Here is a 16,694-nt window from a genome sequence, read left to right on the forward strand (position 1 = left end):
GTGCTGCCAGGGATTGAACTCGTGTCCTCATGCTTGAGAGTCCAGTGTCTTAGCCACAGTGCCACCTCCTGGACTACTCAATCCTTCCTTCTTATAGACACAGAGAAACTGAAAATGGTGGGAGAGAGAGAGAAAAAAAACAAACCCTGTATCACTACTCACAAAGCTTCCCTTTAGCAGGTGGGGAGCAAGGGCTTGATCTGGTAGCATATGTGCACATAGTACAACAGGTGTGGCACTGTCTGGCCCTTATGATTAGAACTAATATCCCCATTTTCTTAGAGCCTATAGTATAGGGCAAGCAAATTACAAAATAAGGACATATATATATATATATATATATATATATATATATATATATATATCAGTCGGCTATAGTGAAATATAAAAAAAAATACAGCAGAATCACAAGAATAATCAGTTTTTCCATTTGTTAAAGTAGTTTAATGCTCTAAGAACCATGTTAGTCACTTTATATGTCATCATCTAATTTTATCCTTACAATTTTAATAGCTAAATATAACTAGACACAACCTGTAGTAAAGATTCATCACTGTTTACTCACTACTAATAAAAGGCAAAACTAAGGCTTAAATCCACATAAATCTAACTTTAAAACTGCTTTTCTTAAGCATAACCCTCTAATGTGATATGTATTGGGCTGTTGGAAAAGTCATAGTGCATTTTTACATAGAAAAAATATGTCATGCTTTTACCAACAGCCCCATATTACCAGCAATAAGAAGCATCTTTAGATACTTTTATTTGTATTTTTTTTGGTATTTATTGACTTAGTAATGATTGACAAGGCCATAGGATTTTAAAAGGGGTACAATTCCACACAATTCCCACCACAAGAGTTCCATATCCCATTCCCTCCCTTGAAAGCTTTCCTAGTCTTTATCCCTCTGGGAGCATGGATCCAGGATCATCATCGGGTGCAGAAAGTGGAAGGTCTGGTTTCTGTAATTGCTTTTCTGCTGAACACGGGCATTAGCAGGTCAATCCATACTGCCAGCCTGTTTCTATCTTTTCCCCTTGGTGCTTGGCTCTGGAGAGGTGTGGTTCCAGGACACAATGGTGAGGTTATCCACCCAGGGAAGTCAGATTGGCGTCATGGTGGCATCTGGAACCTGGTGACTGAAAAGCATTAAGATATAAAGCAGAACAAATTGTTAGATAATCTGGAACCTAAAGGTAAGAATATAGATGATGAGATTAAGGGTCTCTACCTTAGAAAAACGCTAGGAGGTTTAGTGGTCTGGAAGGTGGCACAGTGATAAGGCTTTGGACTCTTAAACATGAGTTTCCAAATTCGATCCCCAGCAGGACGTGTGCCAAAGTGATGTCTGGTTCTTTATCTCTCCTCCTATCTTTCTCATAAATAAATTAAAAAAAAATAAAGCTAGGAGTTTATCCTGGGTATATTCCAAGGGACCCATGACTTTACTAATTTTTGCCTGAACCTGACAGCTAAGATGCAGGTGGGCTAAAGGTATTGTCTGTGGAGATGGTGTCAGAGGTGGAAACAGGACTAGAAAGCTGGATCAGGGAAGAGAGAAGATCCCAAATATGGGAAAAGTATGTAAATATTGTTAACTGTAGGCCCCATTGATCTGATCTGGGACCCATTAAACACAGGAGCCTGTGTAACCTCTGCATCTCTGTAGGTCTGAGCTCACATTTTGTGGTTAAAGCTAGTAACATTATAGGCTGCACCCAATTCAGGACCAGTCTTCCTCAAGTGGCAGAGTATGTTGACCCAGCCTCCCTTCAGAGAATGGGGCAGTCCCTATCAATGTTGACCCACATTGAGGGCAAGGTCCTGTAGAGGCCCACAGGAGAGTCCACAGTGTTGTTCCTGATGGAGATGACCAGTGATGGTGGAGAGAGGGATCTGTTAGATGTCTAGGCCCATAATATCTATGTGAGAATCCCAGGGTTCCCTGATGAGGGCACCAGAAGATGGGATAGCCTGGGAGTGACCAAAAGAGCAGTCATTTAAGTGTGCTAGTCTCTTGCACTTATACAACTTTTGTAGTCCTTACTTTATTTGACAAGGTTAGCCTTAGAGTAATTGAGGTAAAGATAAATAGGAAGTAGGTGAGAAGGGCATTTTGGTCTAAGTAGAAACTATTTGATTAAGTACTTTGTGGTGTCTTCTTAAGGCCTTTCTACTTGCTTGCTGCACTTATTGAGTTTGAGTCACTGCTAACTATTGTGCTCTTTTACTTTAAGGTATCTATTTCCCCTAACTTATGCATACATGTGCACATGCTCTATCTCGTGGGCCCTGGTCTATATCTAGGTTTTATGTCTTTGTTAGGAAGTGTGCCACCTGAAATGGAATAAGGAGTTCTATGAGTTAGGAAAGGTTGGAGACATTTTTTATGTACAGATTTCTATGCCCTAATTTAGAACTACATCTCAATAAATATCTCAGTGGGTGGAGTTAGGGTGTGTGTACATGGAAAAACTACTAGGTAATTGCTAAGTTGTTTCCTGGCTATCTTTTAATCACCTTAGTTTAACATTAACATTATAAATTATTTTCCTTTCAAAGTTTCTCATCCCTATTTTCCATATTAATTTATAATATCACGTTCCTTTGTGAATTTGGCATCACCCAATCAGGAGGGAGGAAAAACACAGTTAAGGAAAGTTTAATATAAAAGATTATTAACTATGAAAGGGGGTAAATGTAACAAGAAATAGACTAGGTGGAAATAAAAAGAACCCTAATGAATTTAGGTGGTGGATATAAGGAGTAGCCTCCATCCTGTCCTCTGGGCTAAGATAAAGTACACAAAACGAGTCGCATGTCCTCCTGGCTCAGACTCAAACCTCATGGGAACTGCTGTCATAGGTTGACAGAAGCCATGGTGGTGGTGCCTTGCTGACAGAAACTGTAGAAATAAAACCCTCTAGGGTGCCAGGGAACTTTTTTCATTGGGAGATATCTCATTAGAGGAATTTTGCAACAAAATCTTCTGAGGGTGGTGACCTGGGGGATTTGGCTGGCCCTTGGAGGCTGCTGGCTGCTAGGCCCTGGGGGAGCTGTGCACTACAAGGGCAGTTGCTTGGGTAAGACAAGCAGCTTGAACAAAACAAAACCAGGAAGCAAAACCCTTTCCTCCTGTGCCATCTACAGACAAAACTTAACATTGTGTCAACTGACAAAGGAAAAATGTTTCAAGGGCTGACTTCCATTTTACAGAGCAGGTTTGGGGCAAATTTGGAATGAGAAGTTACAAACGGGCTGTAAATTGTTAAGGGACACATATGTGACGTACCCCAGACTGCTCTCCACACTCACATTCTGATCTACTTTGATATCACACCCTTCAGAAACTTGTGTTTAATTTTTTGAAAAGAATACATTGAGGCTGAGAGATAGCTTATCTGGTAGAGCACACTCCTCACCATACACATGAGGACCTGGGTTTGAGTCTGTGGTACCACATAAGCACACTATGCACAGCAACTTCATAAACAGTAGAGTAGTATTGTGATGCCTCTTCTCTCTCTCTGTTTCTCCCCCTCTCTTTCTCCAGCTGATAGTAGAAGAAAAGTAACCTAAAAGGGGCTGTGGAATCACATAGGCATGAAGGCCATTAATATCTCTTATTAAAGAGATGCCACTTGCCCCCCCACCAAAAAAAACCCCTATTAATTTTGTCTCAGATTAAAAAAATATTTTATATTTTATTTATTTATTTTGGAGAGAGACAAATTGAGAGGAAAGGGGGAGATATAGTGTGTGTATGTTCCACTTCACCATCTGGGACCCGAGTCACGGAATCCTTGGATTACCACACAAATACGATGGGCCTAGACCTCTAATAGATTCCTCTCTCCACCACCACTGGCCACTCCCATAAGGAAGGTCATCATAAGCCCTCTTGCAAGCCTGCCCAGGACCTTGCCCTCACCATAAAACAGTGATGGTAGGGACTGCCCCAGTCTTCAAAAGGAGGCTGGATCATCCTGCCCTGCAACTCATGGAAGACTGGTCCTGAAATGAGTACAGCCTGCAATGTTCCCAGCTGTGACCATGAGCTGTGAGCTCAGACTAATAGGGACTTAGAGGTTGCACAGGCTCTTGTGCTATATATATGCCCTAGGTCAGGTAGATGGAGGTAAATAGTTTTATTCATAGAAATTGTTCAAGAATGGCAGCTACTCCACTGCCCTAATCCAACTGTCTAGCCGTTTTCTCTAATCTGACACCATTTTCTCAGACAATATCTTTATCCAACTTCATATTAACTATCAAACACAAGCAAAAACTACCATAGTCATGGGCCCCTAGAAACATGCCTAAAATGGGATTCCTAGCTTCTTTCTACCCAAAGATCTCTAATCTCATCTGCTCTGCTCCTACTTTTTGGTTCCTGTTCATTAACCATTTTGTCTCTCTTTATATCGTGCCACCTTCATGATTCCATCCTGACCTCACTGGGCAGATGACCTCACCAATGTGTCCTGGAATCTTGTTTCTCCAGAGTTCTAACCCACTGGGGAAAAATAGAAACAGGAATGTCCATGTCCAGTGGAGAAGCAATTACAGCAGCCAGAACTCCTATGTTCTGCACCCCAAAAGCAAATTTGATCCATACTCCCAATGGAGGAGAAGTGATAGGAGGAAGAGGATCAGAGTGCTCTGAACTCCAGCTCCATCAGGACCCAGAGAGAAAGGAGGAAAAATGGAGGGACATTTGGATATAGTAATAGGGTTATTTGTGGCTTGGAAGTGAAGAGAGGATTGGACCTGGTAGAAAAAGGGGGCAATTATGTACAAACTTAGACAGGTAGTTGTAGAGATGATGGTTAGTCCATGTATGCCGCATTAGGAAAATTGCTGTGGCTTTCAATGGAGGGACTGGAGATTCAGAACCCTGGTGGTGGGAACAGTGTGGAATTATACCTCTGTTGACATGCAATTTTATAAATCAATATTAAATCACTAATACAATGAGAGAGAGAGAGAGAGAAAGAGAGAGAGAGAGACTTGAAACACTGCTTCAACACTTGTGAAGTTGCCCCCCTCTGAAAGTGGGGACTGGGGGCTTGAATATAGGTCCTTGCTTATGGTAACATGAGTACTCAGGTGCACCACTGCCTGGCCCCATCCTAGATATTTATCCTAGCCATTCTGTCTTTACTCGGTATTTCTAATGTTGTAGATAATTTCCAATTAAGATAAGGAGTTGAAGCAAAGAATGTATTCTTTTGCAAAAGGGCAAGCAGCCAACAATGGCATTCAGCTAGCATTGCTACCCTCACACCCTTTTCCTTTCTTTTATACCTAACTCAGAACTGTCTGCCTTCACTCTTGGGCTGGTCTTCAGAGCTCAACAATCTTCCCATTGTCTAAATAAGGAAGGGAAAAGAATCTGAGGATCTCTATCAGAAGAACTGTGAGTAAATATTATCTGAACCTAAAGAATGCAAAACTAGTGGAAAGTATAGATGATAACACTTAATAAAAAACTTTGTACTAAACAATTTTTCTATTTATATTCCTTTGAAGAGATGACCTATCTCTTACATGTAGGTTAATGAATCTGTAGGTAAATGACAGTCTAGCACATCCTAAAAGGTGCTTGTAGGAAGATAATGGACACTGGATTTGGGCAACCTAACTTGGAATTTTTAACTTTTTTTTCACATGTGTCCTTGGAAAATTACAGAATTCCTCTGTAATATTATTTTTTAAATTTTCAAAATTGGGCTAGAACAACTCTGTCTCAATATCAGCATGATATGTTAGTTTCATTTTAACTCTAACAAAAAATTTCTTGATCTTATTTGCAAAATAAAATTAAGTGCAATTATCTATCAAATATCTTCCACTTTGTGCTGCTATCACCATCTGTATTTTCATCTTCCTCATTTATTTCCCATAGCCATAATTACAATTCAGATTCCTCTTTTCTTTTATTTTCAGAAAGACTTATTTATCAGTCTGTTTTATGAGAGAGATCAGAGAACCACTGTGACATCTGTGATGCTTGGAGGGTGATAGAGCCTAAAGCCTGGTGTGTGCAAGTCCTGAATTCTATCTACTGTGCCACCTCCCCAGCTACTCCTTGCTCTTTTAAAAATTAAATCATATTTCTTTTCTTTACCATGATTCTGCAACTACCACCACTATCTACTTCTAAAACAATATCATTGTTCCGAAGTAAAACTTTTCTCTCTTAAACAGTTTTCCCCTGCTTGTTCTTTTCCCCAACCCCTGTTAAGCATCAATCTGCATTCTGTCTCCATAGATTTATCTATTTAGAATGTTTCCTATGGATGGAGCCATGAATCTGACTTCTTTCACTTAGCAAAATAATTTTTAGTCATGACATAGCATATATTTTCACTTGATTCTTTTTATGCCTAAATTTATACTTATATAAATATATCCCATTGTATGTATGTACCTAAGTTTGCTTATGCATTCATTCATTAAAGGACATTTGATCTGCTTTTTCCTTTATTATACTGTTGTAAGTATTTTTGTACACTGATTTCTTTGAAAATATTTTTTCAATTATTTTAATATATTGCTAATTCATAGCTCTGTATTTAACTTTTTGAGGAATTACAAAAATGCATTTCACAGTAACTAGACAATTTTATACTTCAATGAGAAATACATGAAGATTCTTTTTTTTTTCCCACATCCTTTCCAATAAAAATCTATATTGCTAATAACTTTGGAAGACTGTTGACTGGCTTAAATAAGATCAGAATTCCAAAAAGGAGTATAATGAGCAGCCATCTCTACAGTCTTTGCTTATCTCAATTTCTTAAGGCCTGTGACAAACAGGACAACTTCACCTTGTAGAGTTGATGTCCCCGCTACTCTTCTTCATACAGGTACCAAGGTGGGAGTAAGATAAAGTGGAGACAGGATAGAGAATTTTCTTACAATGATATTTTTTTCATCCGCATCTATCCCAGAACTCATTATGTGTGTGTGTGTGTGTGTGTGTGTGTGTGTGTACCCAGACGAACACCTGTTACATGAGTACTGTCAAAAATCTGTGTTTTGCACAGAAGTGATGAGAGTGTGTACAGGACCTTGCCCTCAGTGTAGAAAAACAGTGGTAGAAACTTTCCCACTCTCCTAAGGGAGGTTGGGTTAACATATTCTGCCACTCGAGTCAGACTGGTAGTGGAATGAGTATAGCCTAGAATGTTCCCAGCTATAACAATGGAATGGGAGCTCAGACCAACAAGGATACACAGGTTACACAGGCTCTTGTGCTAAATATGAATAGGCCATAAGTCAGATCAATGGAGTTTATAGTTAATAGTATTTATATATTTTGGAGCTACTCTTTGTCCTAACCCAGCTTTCTAGTCCTATTCTCAACTCTGACACCATCTTCACAGACAATACTTTTAGCCCACCTGTATGTTAGCCATTGGGTTCATACAAAAATTAGTAAAGTCATGGGCACTTTGGAATATATCTAAAATAAACTTCCTAGCCTCTTACAATATGAAGACCCCAAATCTCATCTGCTATATTCTCACCTTTAGGTTTCTGATTATTTAACAATTTGTTCTAATTTATATCTTAATGCTTTTCAGCCACCAAGTTGCAGATGCTACCATGACACTAATCTGACTTCTCTGGGCAGATTACCTCACCTATGCGTCCTGGAACCTCACCTCTCCAGAGCCCAGCCCCACTAGGGAATGATAGAAACAGGCTGAGAGTATGGATTGACCTGTCAATGCCCATATCCAGCGAAGAAGCATTTACAGAAGCCAGACTTCCTACCTTCTGCACTCCATAAAGATCTTTGGTCCATACTCCCAAAGGGATAAAGAATAGGGAAGCTTCCAATGGAGGGGATAGGATGTGGAACTCTGGTAGTGGGAATTGTGTGGAAATGTACTCCTCTTATCCCACAATCTTGTTATCATTATTAAATCACTAATAAAAATTAAATTAAGTTAAAACAAAGTGATAAGGGTAGAGGAGTGTATGGTGGGACAGAAGAGACTACCTAGTACTGGGGAAAGCCTGACCACTTGTGTTTCCTAATAAATTCCTCTCAGATATCCATCATGTTCAAGTTTCCATGAAGTCCTCTGGATATCATCCAGACTCAGCCAGGAATGGGTTACCTTTTGCTGCCAGCTCTGGGCCTGCAGCTTTTCCTGGTATAGAGAATTTCTGTTGCTGGTTTTCTTTCCTTTCCCTTTGATGTCATTTCTTAGTTAATGTGTCTGCTGGGAAATTTTGGCTACTGAAAACATAGTGGATGGCAAAAATACATATCTTTATGGTTTAATTTTTCTTTGATGGCTGTAACTTTTATGGGATGTTATTGGATAATTGTAGTAGGTAGTGCAGTAAAGTATACTGGAAAAGGCTCCATAACACTGACTTTGTAGTGAGATGAATGGAGTCTAATTCACATTTTCTTTACATCTTAATAATGTGATTTCCCCCCACACCTATGGACATCTAATCTTTGATAAGTTGGCCCAAAGTATTAAATGGAGGATGCTTTCTCCTCACAGATGGATACCAGGCCCTGGGTTCAAGCCCTTAAACTTCGCTGGGTTTGCTACCAGTGACCCTAAAGTGCTTGAAATTGTAAATCAGTCTGATTAATGTAGGTCCTGAGGTCCTGGGTAGCTTTGTTATTGTTGGGGACTGGCAAATCTGAAAGGTTTTATAGTATTTTCATAGACTTACTCATTAACAAATATTAATTCTAAAAGATACACTAGGTTAAATAAATACAACTTTATTTTAAGGTGCTAACTGCAATAAAGTCTTTTATTAATTCTTGCTGAAATATAATTGACATATTTGCTTTCATTATATAACACATCGACTCAATATTTGTATTTATTGTGCTTTTTAAAAATTTACATACTTTTCTTTTTAAATTTTTTTGTATTATTGTTATTTGTTTATTGGGTAGAGACAGTCAAATATCAAAAGGGAAGGGAGTGATCGATGGGGAGAGAGACAGAGAGACAGTTGCAACATTGCTTCACCACTTGCAAAGCTTGTCCCTGTGTCCTTGTGCATTATAACATGTGCAATCCACCATGTGCACCACCACTTGGCACCTTTATTGTGCTTTTTATTATTATGTATGTATTAGTTAGCAACACAAAATAGCTACCATCATATGGTTGTATAAGTACTATATATATTTCTTAACTCTAGGATTCACCAGGGCTGGGTGGTGGCACACCTGGTTGAGTGCACATTACAATGCTGAAGGACCCAGGTTCCAGTTCCTAGTCTCCACCTACAGGGGAAAGCTTTGCAAGTGGTGAAGCAGTGTTGCAGGTCTCTTTCTCTCTCTCCCTCTCTATCTCTCCCCTCCCCTCTTGATTTCCTGCTGTCTATACAACAAATAAATAAAGATAATAAAAAATAGAAAATGGATTCACCTACAAAAAACTATTAAGCATAAACAACATAGTTGATCTTTGAAATAATTTTAAAGACTTAATTAATGCTCTCAGGACTGAATAAATGTCACTGTTTTTGATTACATTCTTGGAAGTGAACTGATCTAAAGATTTTACTTGATTGAAAATTTTATTCTGGGGATCGGGAGGTGGCGCACGGGTTATGTGCACATACTAAGAAGTGCAAGAACCTGAGCAAGGATCCTGGTTCGTACCCCAGCTCCCTACCTGCAGGACAGAAGTTTCACAAGTGATGAAGCAGGTCTACAGGTGTCTATCTTTCTCTCTCCCTTTCTATCTTCTCAATCCTCTCTCAATTTCTCTCTGTCTTATTAAAAAAATTGAAAAAAGAAAGATCTTATTCTGATTCCTCAGTGACTAAAGTCAAATAATTTAAATGCTCCCAGGTTGGTTTTACAAGTGAGATTTCAGGACAAGCGAGAGTGAAGTAAGATATGGGAAAATAGGCCAAAATCACTTTGTTTTCATTTCTATCTAATAATTAAAAGAGGAAGTTAATTGTTTTCTATTCTAGTTAAATCTACCACATCCTCACATATACTGTTTAGTAACATATTATGTAAGGTTCTGATAAGAATCATATGGTATACTCCAGTTGAATGAGGTAATGAATTATGGGCCAGATTTAGGACAAGCAAGCTGACACAGTATTCCAGACTAGAGGGATACTAGGAGGGAAAGAGGTGGGAGAAATTCCTGTAATCTAAAAAAGAAGGCATAGAGAAGATAAGCTGATACAACTGTGAGTTTCTGGAGAATGTCTTTGCTCTCAGGAACCAGGGTATGGATATTCTGAGGTTTCTGCCAGCCACTATTATCTCCTTGAAGTTTCTCTTGGATACTCCCACTAGAAAAGGGCAAAGAATCCATGAAACAAGAGAGGTGGAAGACAGAAAGGGGGCCAGGCAATGGCCAACCTAGTTGAGTGCACATGTTACCATTTGAAAAGACCCATTGTATATGGCGTGAAGCACAAGGATCCAGATTTGAGCCCCTGGCTAACCACCTACAAAGGGGGTTGCTTCACTGGACGTGAAGCAGGTCTATCTTTCTCTTCCCTGCTTGCTCTGTCTTCCCCTCTCCTCTCAATTTCTCTCTGTCCTATCCAACAACAACAACACAATGAAGACAACAACAACAAAATGGAAAAACATAGCCTCCAGGAGCAGTGGATTTCATAGTGCAGACACAAAGCCCCAGCAATAACCATGGGGCAAAAAAAAGAAAAAAAAAAACTAAATGTACATTATTGTTTTGTGTGAGCAGGTCAGGAGAACACTGGTGATTTTAAAATAAGTCTTTGTCAAAGTGGTTAGGGATCACTGATCTATTATGACTTCATGTATCTATTTGATTTAAGATTTTATTAAGAGATTTGGGGTCTTAAACATCTGTTTCTCGGAAAAGGCTTTCCCTCTACTATAAAATAAATTTGATGGTGTTACCAGTACTGGTTCAATAGTTCATTTAAAGTGGATTTTCTCAAATCAAGGGAAAACAGAAAGTGAAACATTAATAATCTGTGGTCTTGGGGAGTCGGGCGGTAGCACAGCAGGTTAAGCGCACGTGGCGCAAAGCCAAGGACAGGTGCAAGGATCCCGGTTCGAGCTCCTGGGAGTCGCTTCACAAGCAGGTGAGGCAGGTGAGGCAGGTGAGGCAGGTGAGGCAGGTCTGCAGGTAGGTGTCTCTCTCTCTCCCCCTCTCTGTCTTCCCCTCCTCTCTCCATTTCTCTCTGTCCTACCCAACAACGAGGACATCAATAACTACAACAATAAAACAACAAGGGCAACAAAAGGAAATAAATACATAAATATTTTTAAAAAACTTAAAAAAATCAGTGGTTTATTTCAGCAGACCCAAGGATTCAAAAGGGAAGAAATGGGAGATAGGTGACAAGGAACTGGGAATAGTTCTTTACGGTGGAGAGAAATGACAATCTGGTGGTATGTGATACGTGCTAAAACCTATTTTAAGAAGATGTGAATATATGATACACCTGTGATAGTAATCTTTTAAAAGTTTTCTTTAATTAGTGACTTAATAGTGGTTTACCACATCACACCAACCACCAAAATTCTGTGCCCCCACCCTCCCAACATTACCCATCATTGTTCTCACAGAGTCTCAGCTACAGTTTGGCTACTTTTGTTTTTTAAGTTTATGTGTTTCAGCTTCCACATATAAGTGAAACTATCTGGTATTTGTCTTTCACCTCTTTATTCCACTAAGCATGATCACTTCCAGTTCCATCCATTGTGTCCTTTTTTAAGGACACAGTATCATTTTTTTTTTTTTATCATAGAGTAGTATTCCATAGAATTTGTATCCCATAGTTTCTTTAGATAATCATTGTTGGTGGTCATTTAGGCCTTCCCAATCTTTGGTTATTGTGAATAGTGTAGCTATGAGCATAGGGTCCATATGTCCCTTCTAATTAGTGTTGTCATTTCTTTTAGATAAATGCCTAAGAATGGTATGATAACAATCTTATAAAGCAAGATTTCTTCAGTAAAGTTATTTGTAAAAGAAAATGGAGTTTCTTTCCTTTCAAACTTTCAGTGCAGATAAACAAAAGGGAAAAAAATCAAGGTTCAATTTTAAAGGAATGTTTCAATATAGAAATGAAATTTGTAAAATAAAACAGTTGATGACTAGAAGTCATTGAAGTTTCTAAAAGCAAGACAGGTTTTTTTTTCCTTTCAGTAAGTGTTTCCAATACTATCTTCTTGTCATTCCATTTCACTAGCAAAATGTGATTTAGTGGCATATTGAGCTACTGAAACAGATTTCAGATCCTAGATCTACAAGTATCAGGTGTATAGATTTAGATAATTTACTTTTTAGAGTGGCCTAATACAAACATATCCATATTGCAAAGATATCTTGAATTTAAGTGACAGTTATGCTTTGAGGATAGACCCAAAACCAGTTTCTCTCCTTGGGTGCTCTGAACTATGTCACTTTAGCACTTAGAATTTTTTTGATAGTCACACACACACACACACACACACACACAGCAGTTTCCAGTTTCCTTAAAGATAGGAAGCTATCTTTAGGGACGTTTGGGACTAACTAGTAAGCATTAGTGGTGCACTTCAGATCAGATCTCAGCCATCTTCTGAGAGTGAAATTTGTCAGTGACCAGGTATACTGAGGAATCAAACTGAATTAAATATATGTTTAGGTAGGAATCTACCCAGATCAACTAAACTGATCCTGAGACTCAAAAAGTGAAGAAGTCAATAGCCAAGAAGGTGACAATCTGATAGAATTTAGATTACAACCATTTCACAAGCTTGACTCTGAATATAAATTGCTTCACAATTTATTATTTTAGCCAACATTTTGTGTATTCCTATCAGATAACTTTCTAATAGAAAGGAGGAACTAGACTACAAAAAAATATCTGCTGCAAAGGTACTCGTAGAATAAAAACGGGTGACAGTTTCTCTAAAAAGAAAAAAAGTGTCAGGACAGCAGGTGAAGGAAACCTAAGTGCCCAGACTTTAGAGGTTACTACCCAGTAGGCATGCTAACGCTTTAAGGAAGTAGAAACCTCCCGTTCTTTCTAACTCTTTCATTAGACCCGCCCCGCCCCGCCCCGCCCCGCCCCGCCTCGCTCCGCCCCGCCCCGCCTGACCTGTAAGCAGCTCCACTGCCTTGTCCTGCGCCGGGGTTGGTCGTCCGCTGCATGATGAAACCTCCCGCACGCGTTGCAAGGACCTAGTCGCTTCCGAAGTGTATTTAGGCCCGCTGCTCCGTCCTCAGTCTACAGCCCTTTCTAGGAGCCTTCCACCCGTTCGAACTGCTCTCAGGTAAGCTGCCTCCCTATCTCTCCTCCTGTAGAGCCCTCCGGAGTGACCCGGGTTGTTTTAGGAAGGTTAAGAAGATGCCCTGCAGCCTGGTCCAAGCCGGAGCGGGCGGAAGCTGTGCCGGACCGCGTGGATGCTGCGGATCCTGCCGGGTAAAGAAGGCGGGCGGGCGCTTCCAGATGGCAGTGCATCTGGTAGCAAGCTGGTCAGGAAAGATCCCTATCGTGATCTCGGGAGGGGCCCAGAGAAAGGCCTTGGAAAAGCCAGGCGGCTTCGGAGACAAAGAGGTGGAGGCCTCAGTTGTTCCCTGTATTTGTTTCCCTCCCTCCTTTCTCTCTTCTTTCCTTTTTTTCGGTTCCTTAATGCCTTCCTTTTTTTTTTTTCCTCTTCTTTCCTCCCTTCCCCTCTCCTTTTTCTTTTTCTCTTCCTTCCTACTTCCCTTCCCCCTCCCCCCCCCCCGCACTTCCATCCCTCCCCCTCCCCCTACCTGTACTTCCATCCCTTTCTTTGTGTGCTGGGCCGAAACTGGAAATGTTTGCTGTCCGGCTATCCAGCTGCTGACAGGCCAGAGGTTGCACGCGGTCCAGAGGGAGCGTGTGGCTGTTTTAAGGTTCGGGTTTCTGAATTTGCTTACTCCTCTACACATTCGGCTACCCCCAGTACCCTTCAGGTAGCCATCCCCCTTCTCCATAGAACTTAACTGGAAAACTTAACAAGTTTTGCTTGCTGAGTAAACTCTGTCAAGAAGTATTACTGGGGATAGGCCTGTGCTATAGGGAAAAAAGAACTGGCGAATCTTGTCTCAAAAGTGTTTTTTTAGTAAATGGAAAGTTTTCGTCATGATCCATGTGTGCCCTAGATTATTCCCGTCTATTGCTTTGGCTTTTGGACTAATATTTTTCTTTTTTCCTTTTTTTTTGACTAATAATTTAAAAAAGCACGCGTAACTTTATTCATTGATCTCATGACTCTAAGATTAATTAGAAATAGCATAAGTCTTGAACCTGTTCAGGTTAATATGTAGAATAGAAATTAAATGCGCTGAAACAGCTCTGTTCAGTTGAGTAGCTTCTAGCCACGTGCGACTGTTAAGAGTTTGAAATGCTGACTAGACCAAATTGAGATAATATACCACATTTTAAGGATTTTACGAAGAGAAGCTATATAAGCGATCTCTAATTTTGTATACGGACTTATAGAAACGATGCGGTTTTACAAAGTAGAACTTGGACTGACTGGCCTTGTTGTATTGCACCAAAGTAAGGGACTTGGGGCGGCGGGGAGTGGCTTGTAGGTCCTGGTGCAAGATGGCGGAGGATGACCAAGGGCTGAGGGAGGTGGTGAGTGTTTTGTAGAAAACTGAAATTTTTCACATGTACCAAAACCTGTATCCACTGTAAGCCATTAATTCCCCCAATTAAAAAAATTAAAAAATAATAAATGACATAGTTTTGGTGTGTTCATATTCAAATAAAATGTGTTCATCTTTTACTTTTTATTTTAATTTATTTTAATTTTTTATTATCTTTATTTTATTTACTGGATAGAGACAGCCAGAAATAGAGAGGGAGAGACAGAGAGACACCTGCAACACTGCTTCACCACTTGCAAAGCATTCCCCCTGCAGGTCGGGACTGGTGGCTCCAACTTGGGTCCTTGTGCACTCAACCAGGTGTGCCACCACCCGACCCCAATCCTTTACTTTTTATATGGGACTGTATTATATTTAAAATTACATAATGTGGTCCACATTTTCGTTGGATAGTACTACTTTAGAAGTTCATAAGGATATATGGAAAGTGACTAGGAACAGGAAAGGGGGGGCAACTTTGCTAGTAGGATCTTTGTCCTCCAATAAGCTTGATTTAATGAAAATAAAAAGTTACAGTTTTAACTTCTTTCATTAATGTGTCTCATAAGCTTTTGTTCTCTCTTATCCAATGTGTTTAGTGCATGTTTCTTATAGCAAGCTTAATAATGGGATTTACTAAACAGTATTAAAATGAAATTCAGATTATTTACTAATGGCCTCATGTGTAATTTTTTTTTTTTTTTAATTTATGTATCTTTTCTACCAGAGCACTGTTCAGCTCTTGTTTATAGTGTTACCAGGAATTGGTCTTGGGACCTTTCTTGCCTCAGGCCTGAAAGTCTTGTATACCCATGATGCTATCTCAGCCCCTTAGAAGGGATTTTCAAAGACCTCTGCAGCCCATTTTTAATTGGTAGATTGTTTATCAGTAGTCATCTCACTTAAATTTTCTCACCAGGTCTCAAAATAATTGTTTGATTATACATAAGACTATTTGACCAAAGTGCTTAAAAGAAACTGCATTGGACATGTGAAATATCATATCCAAGTTACTTGAGTTAATTCTATATTACATATATATATATATATATATATATATATATATATATTCTTTTCCCCTTTTTTTCTTTTTAAGAGAAAGGCCTAGAGGTAGAGAACTTCAGAGGCTTTGACTAGGTGTTAAGCTACTTTAGCTGTCTGGGTGAAATGGTCATTAATCTCTTCTGAATACTTTAGATCATTCTCTACTCCTGTGTACTTGCCAACCTACTGGAATATTGCTGGAATATTCATACTTAGTCTTTGATATCTGTGTAGGGTGGACATTTTAAGCTCATTTAAAGTATTCTGCAATATAGCCTATGCAAGGTTTTAGATTAAGATTTAATGCAGGCTGGAACTGGATATTGAGTATTTAATTGGTCTACTTTTCTATCCCTAGAGAGGCTGTAGCTCCATTGCAATATGTGTGGCATTTGGGCCCTCTTCGGCAGTGATGACTGCCTTTCTGTTCAGTGTCTGAGTGCTATGAAGGTTGCACACAGGGGTCCAGATGCATTTCGTTTTGAGAATGTCAATGGATACACCAACTGCTGCTTTGGATTTCACCGACTGGCTGTGGTTGACCCGCTGTTTGGAATGCAGCCTATCCGAGTGAAGAAGTATCCTTATTTGTGGCTCTGTTACAATGGTGAAATCTACAACCACAAGAAGGTAAACATGATAAAACCTGAAGATTTCTGGAATGATTAAAGCTCAGAGCTAGTTGCTAATTTTACATTTTCACTGTTCATTAACTCATTTGTTCCAGTTGGACAGGTAGGGCACTAATTCACAGAGATGAAATGACTTGCTTATGTAAAAAAACACAAAGGAGATTACAATTCAGCTTCTTTCAGGAACTTTTTTCCTACTATGAATTTGTTTACTAATTAAAGTCAGTGCCAGGTTGTGTTAAATGCTGTAGATACAGTAGTGCACTGTAGAGGAGATTATTTCTGCTATGGAGTAGACAAAAAAATGTACATATTATAGACATTTTGAAAAAAAAAACAATGTAGAGTTCATACACAGGGGAGAATCAGTGTCAGGAAAGATCGAGA

The 16,694-nt window shown here is 39.5% G+C and overlaps 1 protein-coding gene and 3 long non-coding RNA genes across 4 annotated transcripts in view; 3 read left to right on the forward strand and 1 right to left on the reverse strand.

The window, feature by feature from the left end:
- LOC132539901 (uncharacterized) overlaps positions 1–16,694 on the forward strand; it is an 805,919-nt gene that overhangs the window by 177,687 nt on the left and 611,538 nt on the right. The window lies entirely within an intron of this gene.
- Positions 747–13,222, reverse strand: LOC132539899 (uncharacterized). The gene is made up of 2 exons (XR_009551186.1): positions 13,109–13,222; positions 747–1,140 (listed from the first exon to the last, which is right to left on the reverse strand). It is a non-coding gene; the product is annotated as an uncharacterized LOC132539899 (long non-coding RNA).
- Positions 4,436–7,957, forward strand: LOC132539776 (uncharacterized). Its single transcript, XR_009551075.1, has 2 exons — positions 4,436–5,420; positions 7,594–7,957. It is a non-coding gene; the product is annotated as an uncharacterized LOC132539776 (long non-coding RNA).
- ASNS (asparagine synthetase (glutamine-hydrolyzing)) overlaps positions 13,137–16,694 on the forward strand; it is a 30,028-nt gene continuing 26,470 nt past the window's right edge. The window contains exons 1-2 of the mRNA XM_016192319.2: positions 13,137–13,283; positions 16,034–16,305. Of these exons, the coding sequence (XP_016047805.1) occupies positions 16,057–16,305 (249 nt within the window). The 5' untranslated portion in view covers positions 13,137–13,283; positions 16,034–16,056. The remainder of the gene's footprint in view (positions 13,284–16,033; positions 16,306–16,694) is intronic.

Source organism: Erinaceus europaeus, chromosome 8 (genome assembly GCF_950295315.1).
Source record: "Erinaceus europaeus chromosome 8, mEriEur2.1, whole genome shotgun sequence".
In the NCBI taxonomy this organism is placed as follows: domain Eukaryota; kingdom Metazoa; phylum Chordata; class Mammalia; order Eulipotyphla; family Erinaceidae; genus Erinaceus; species Erinaceus europaeus.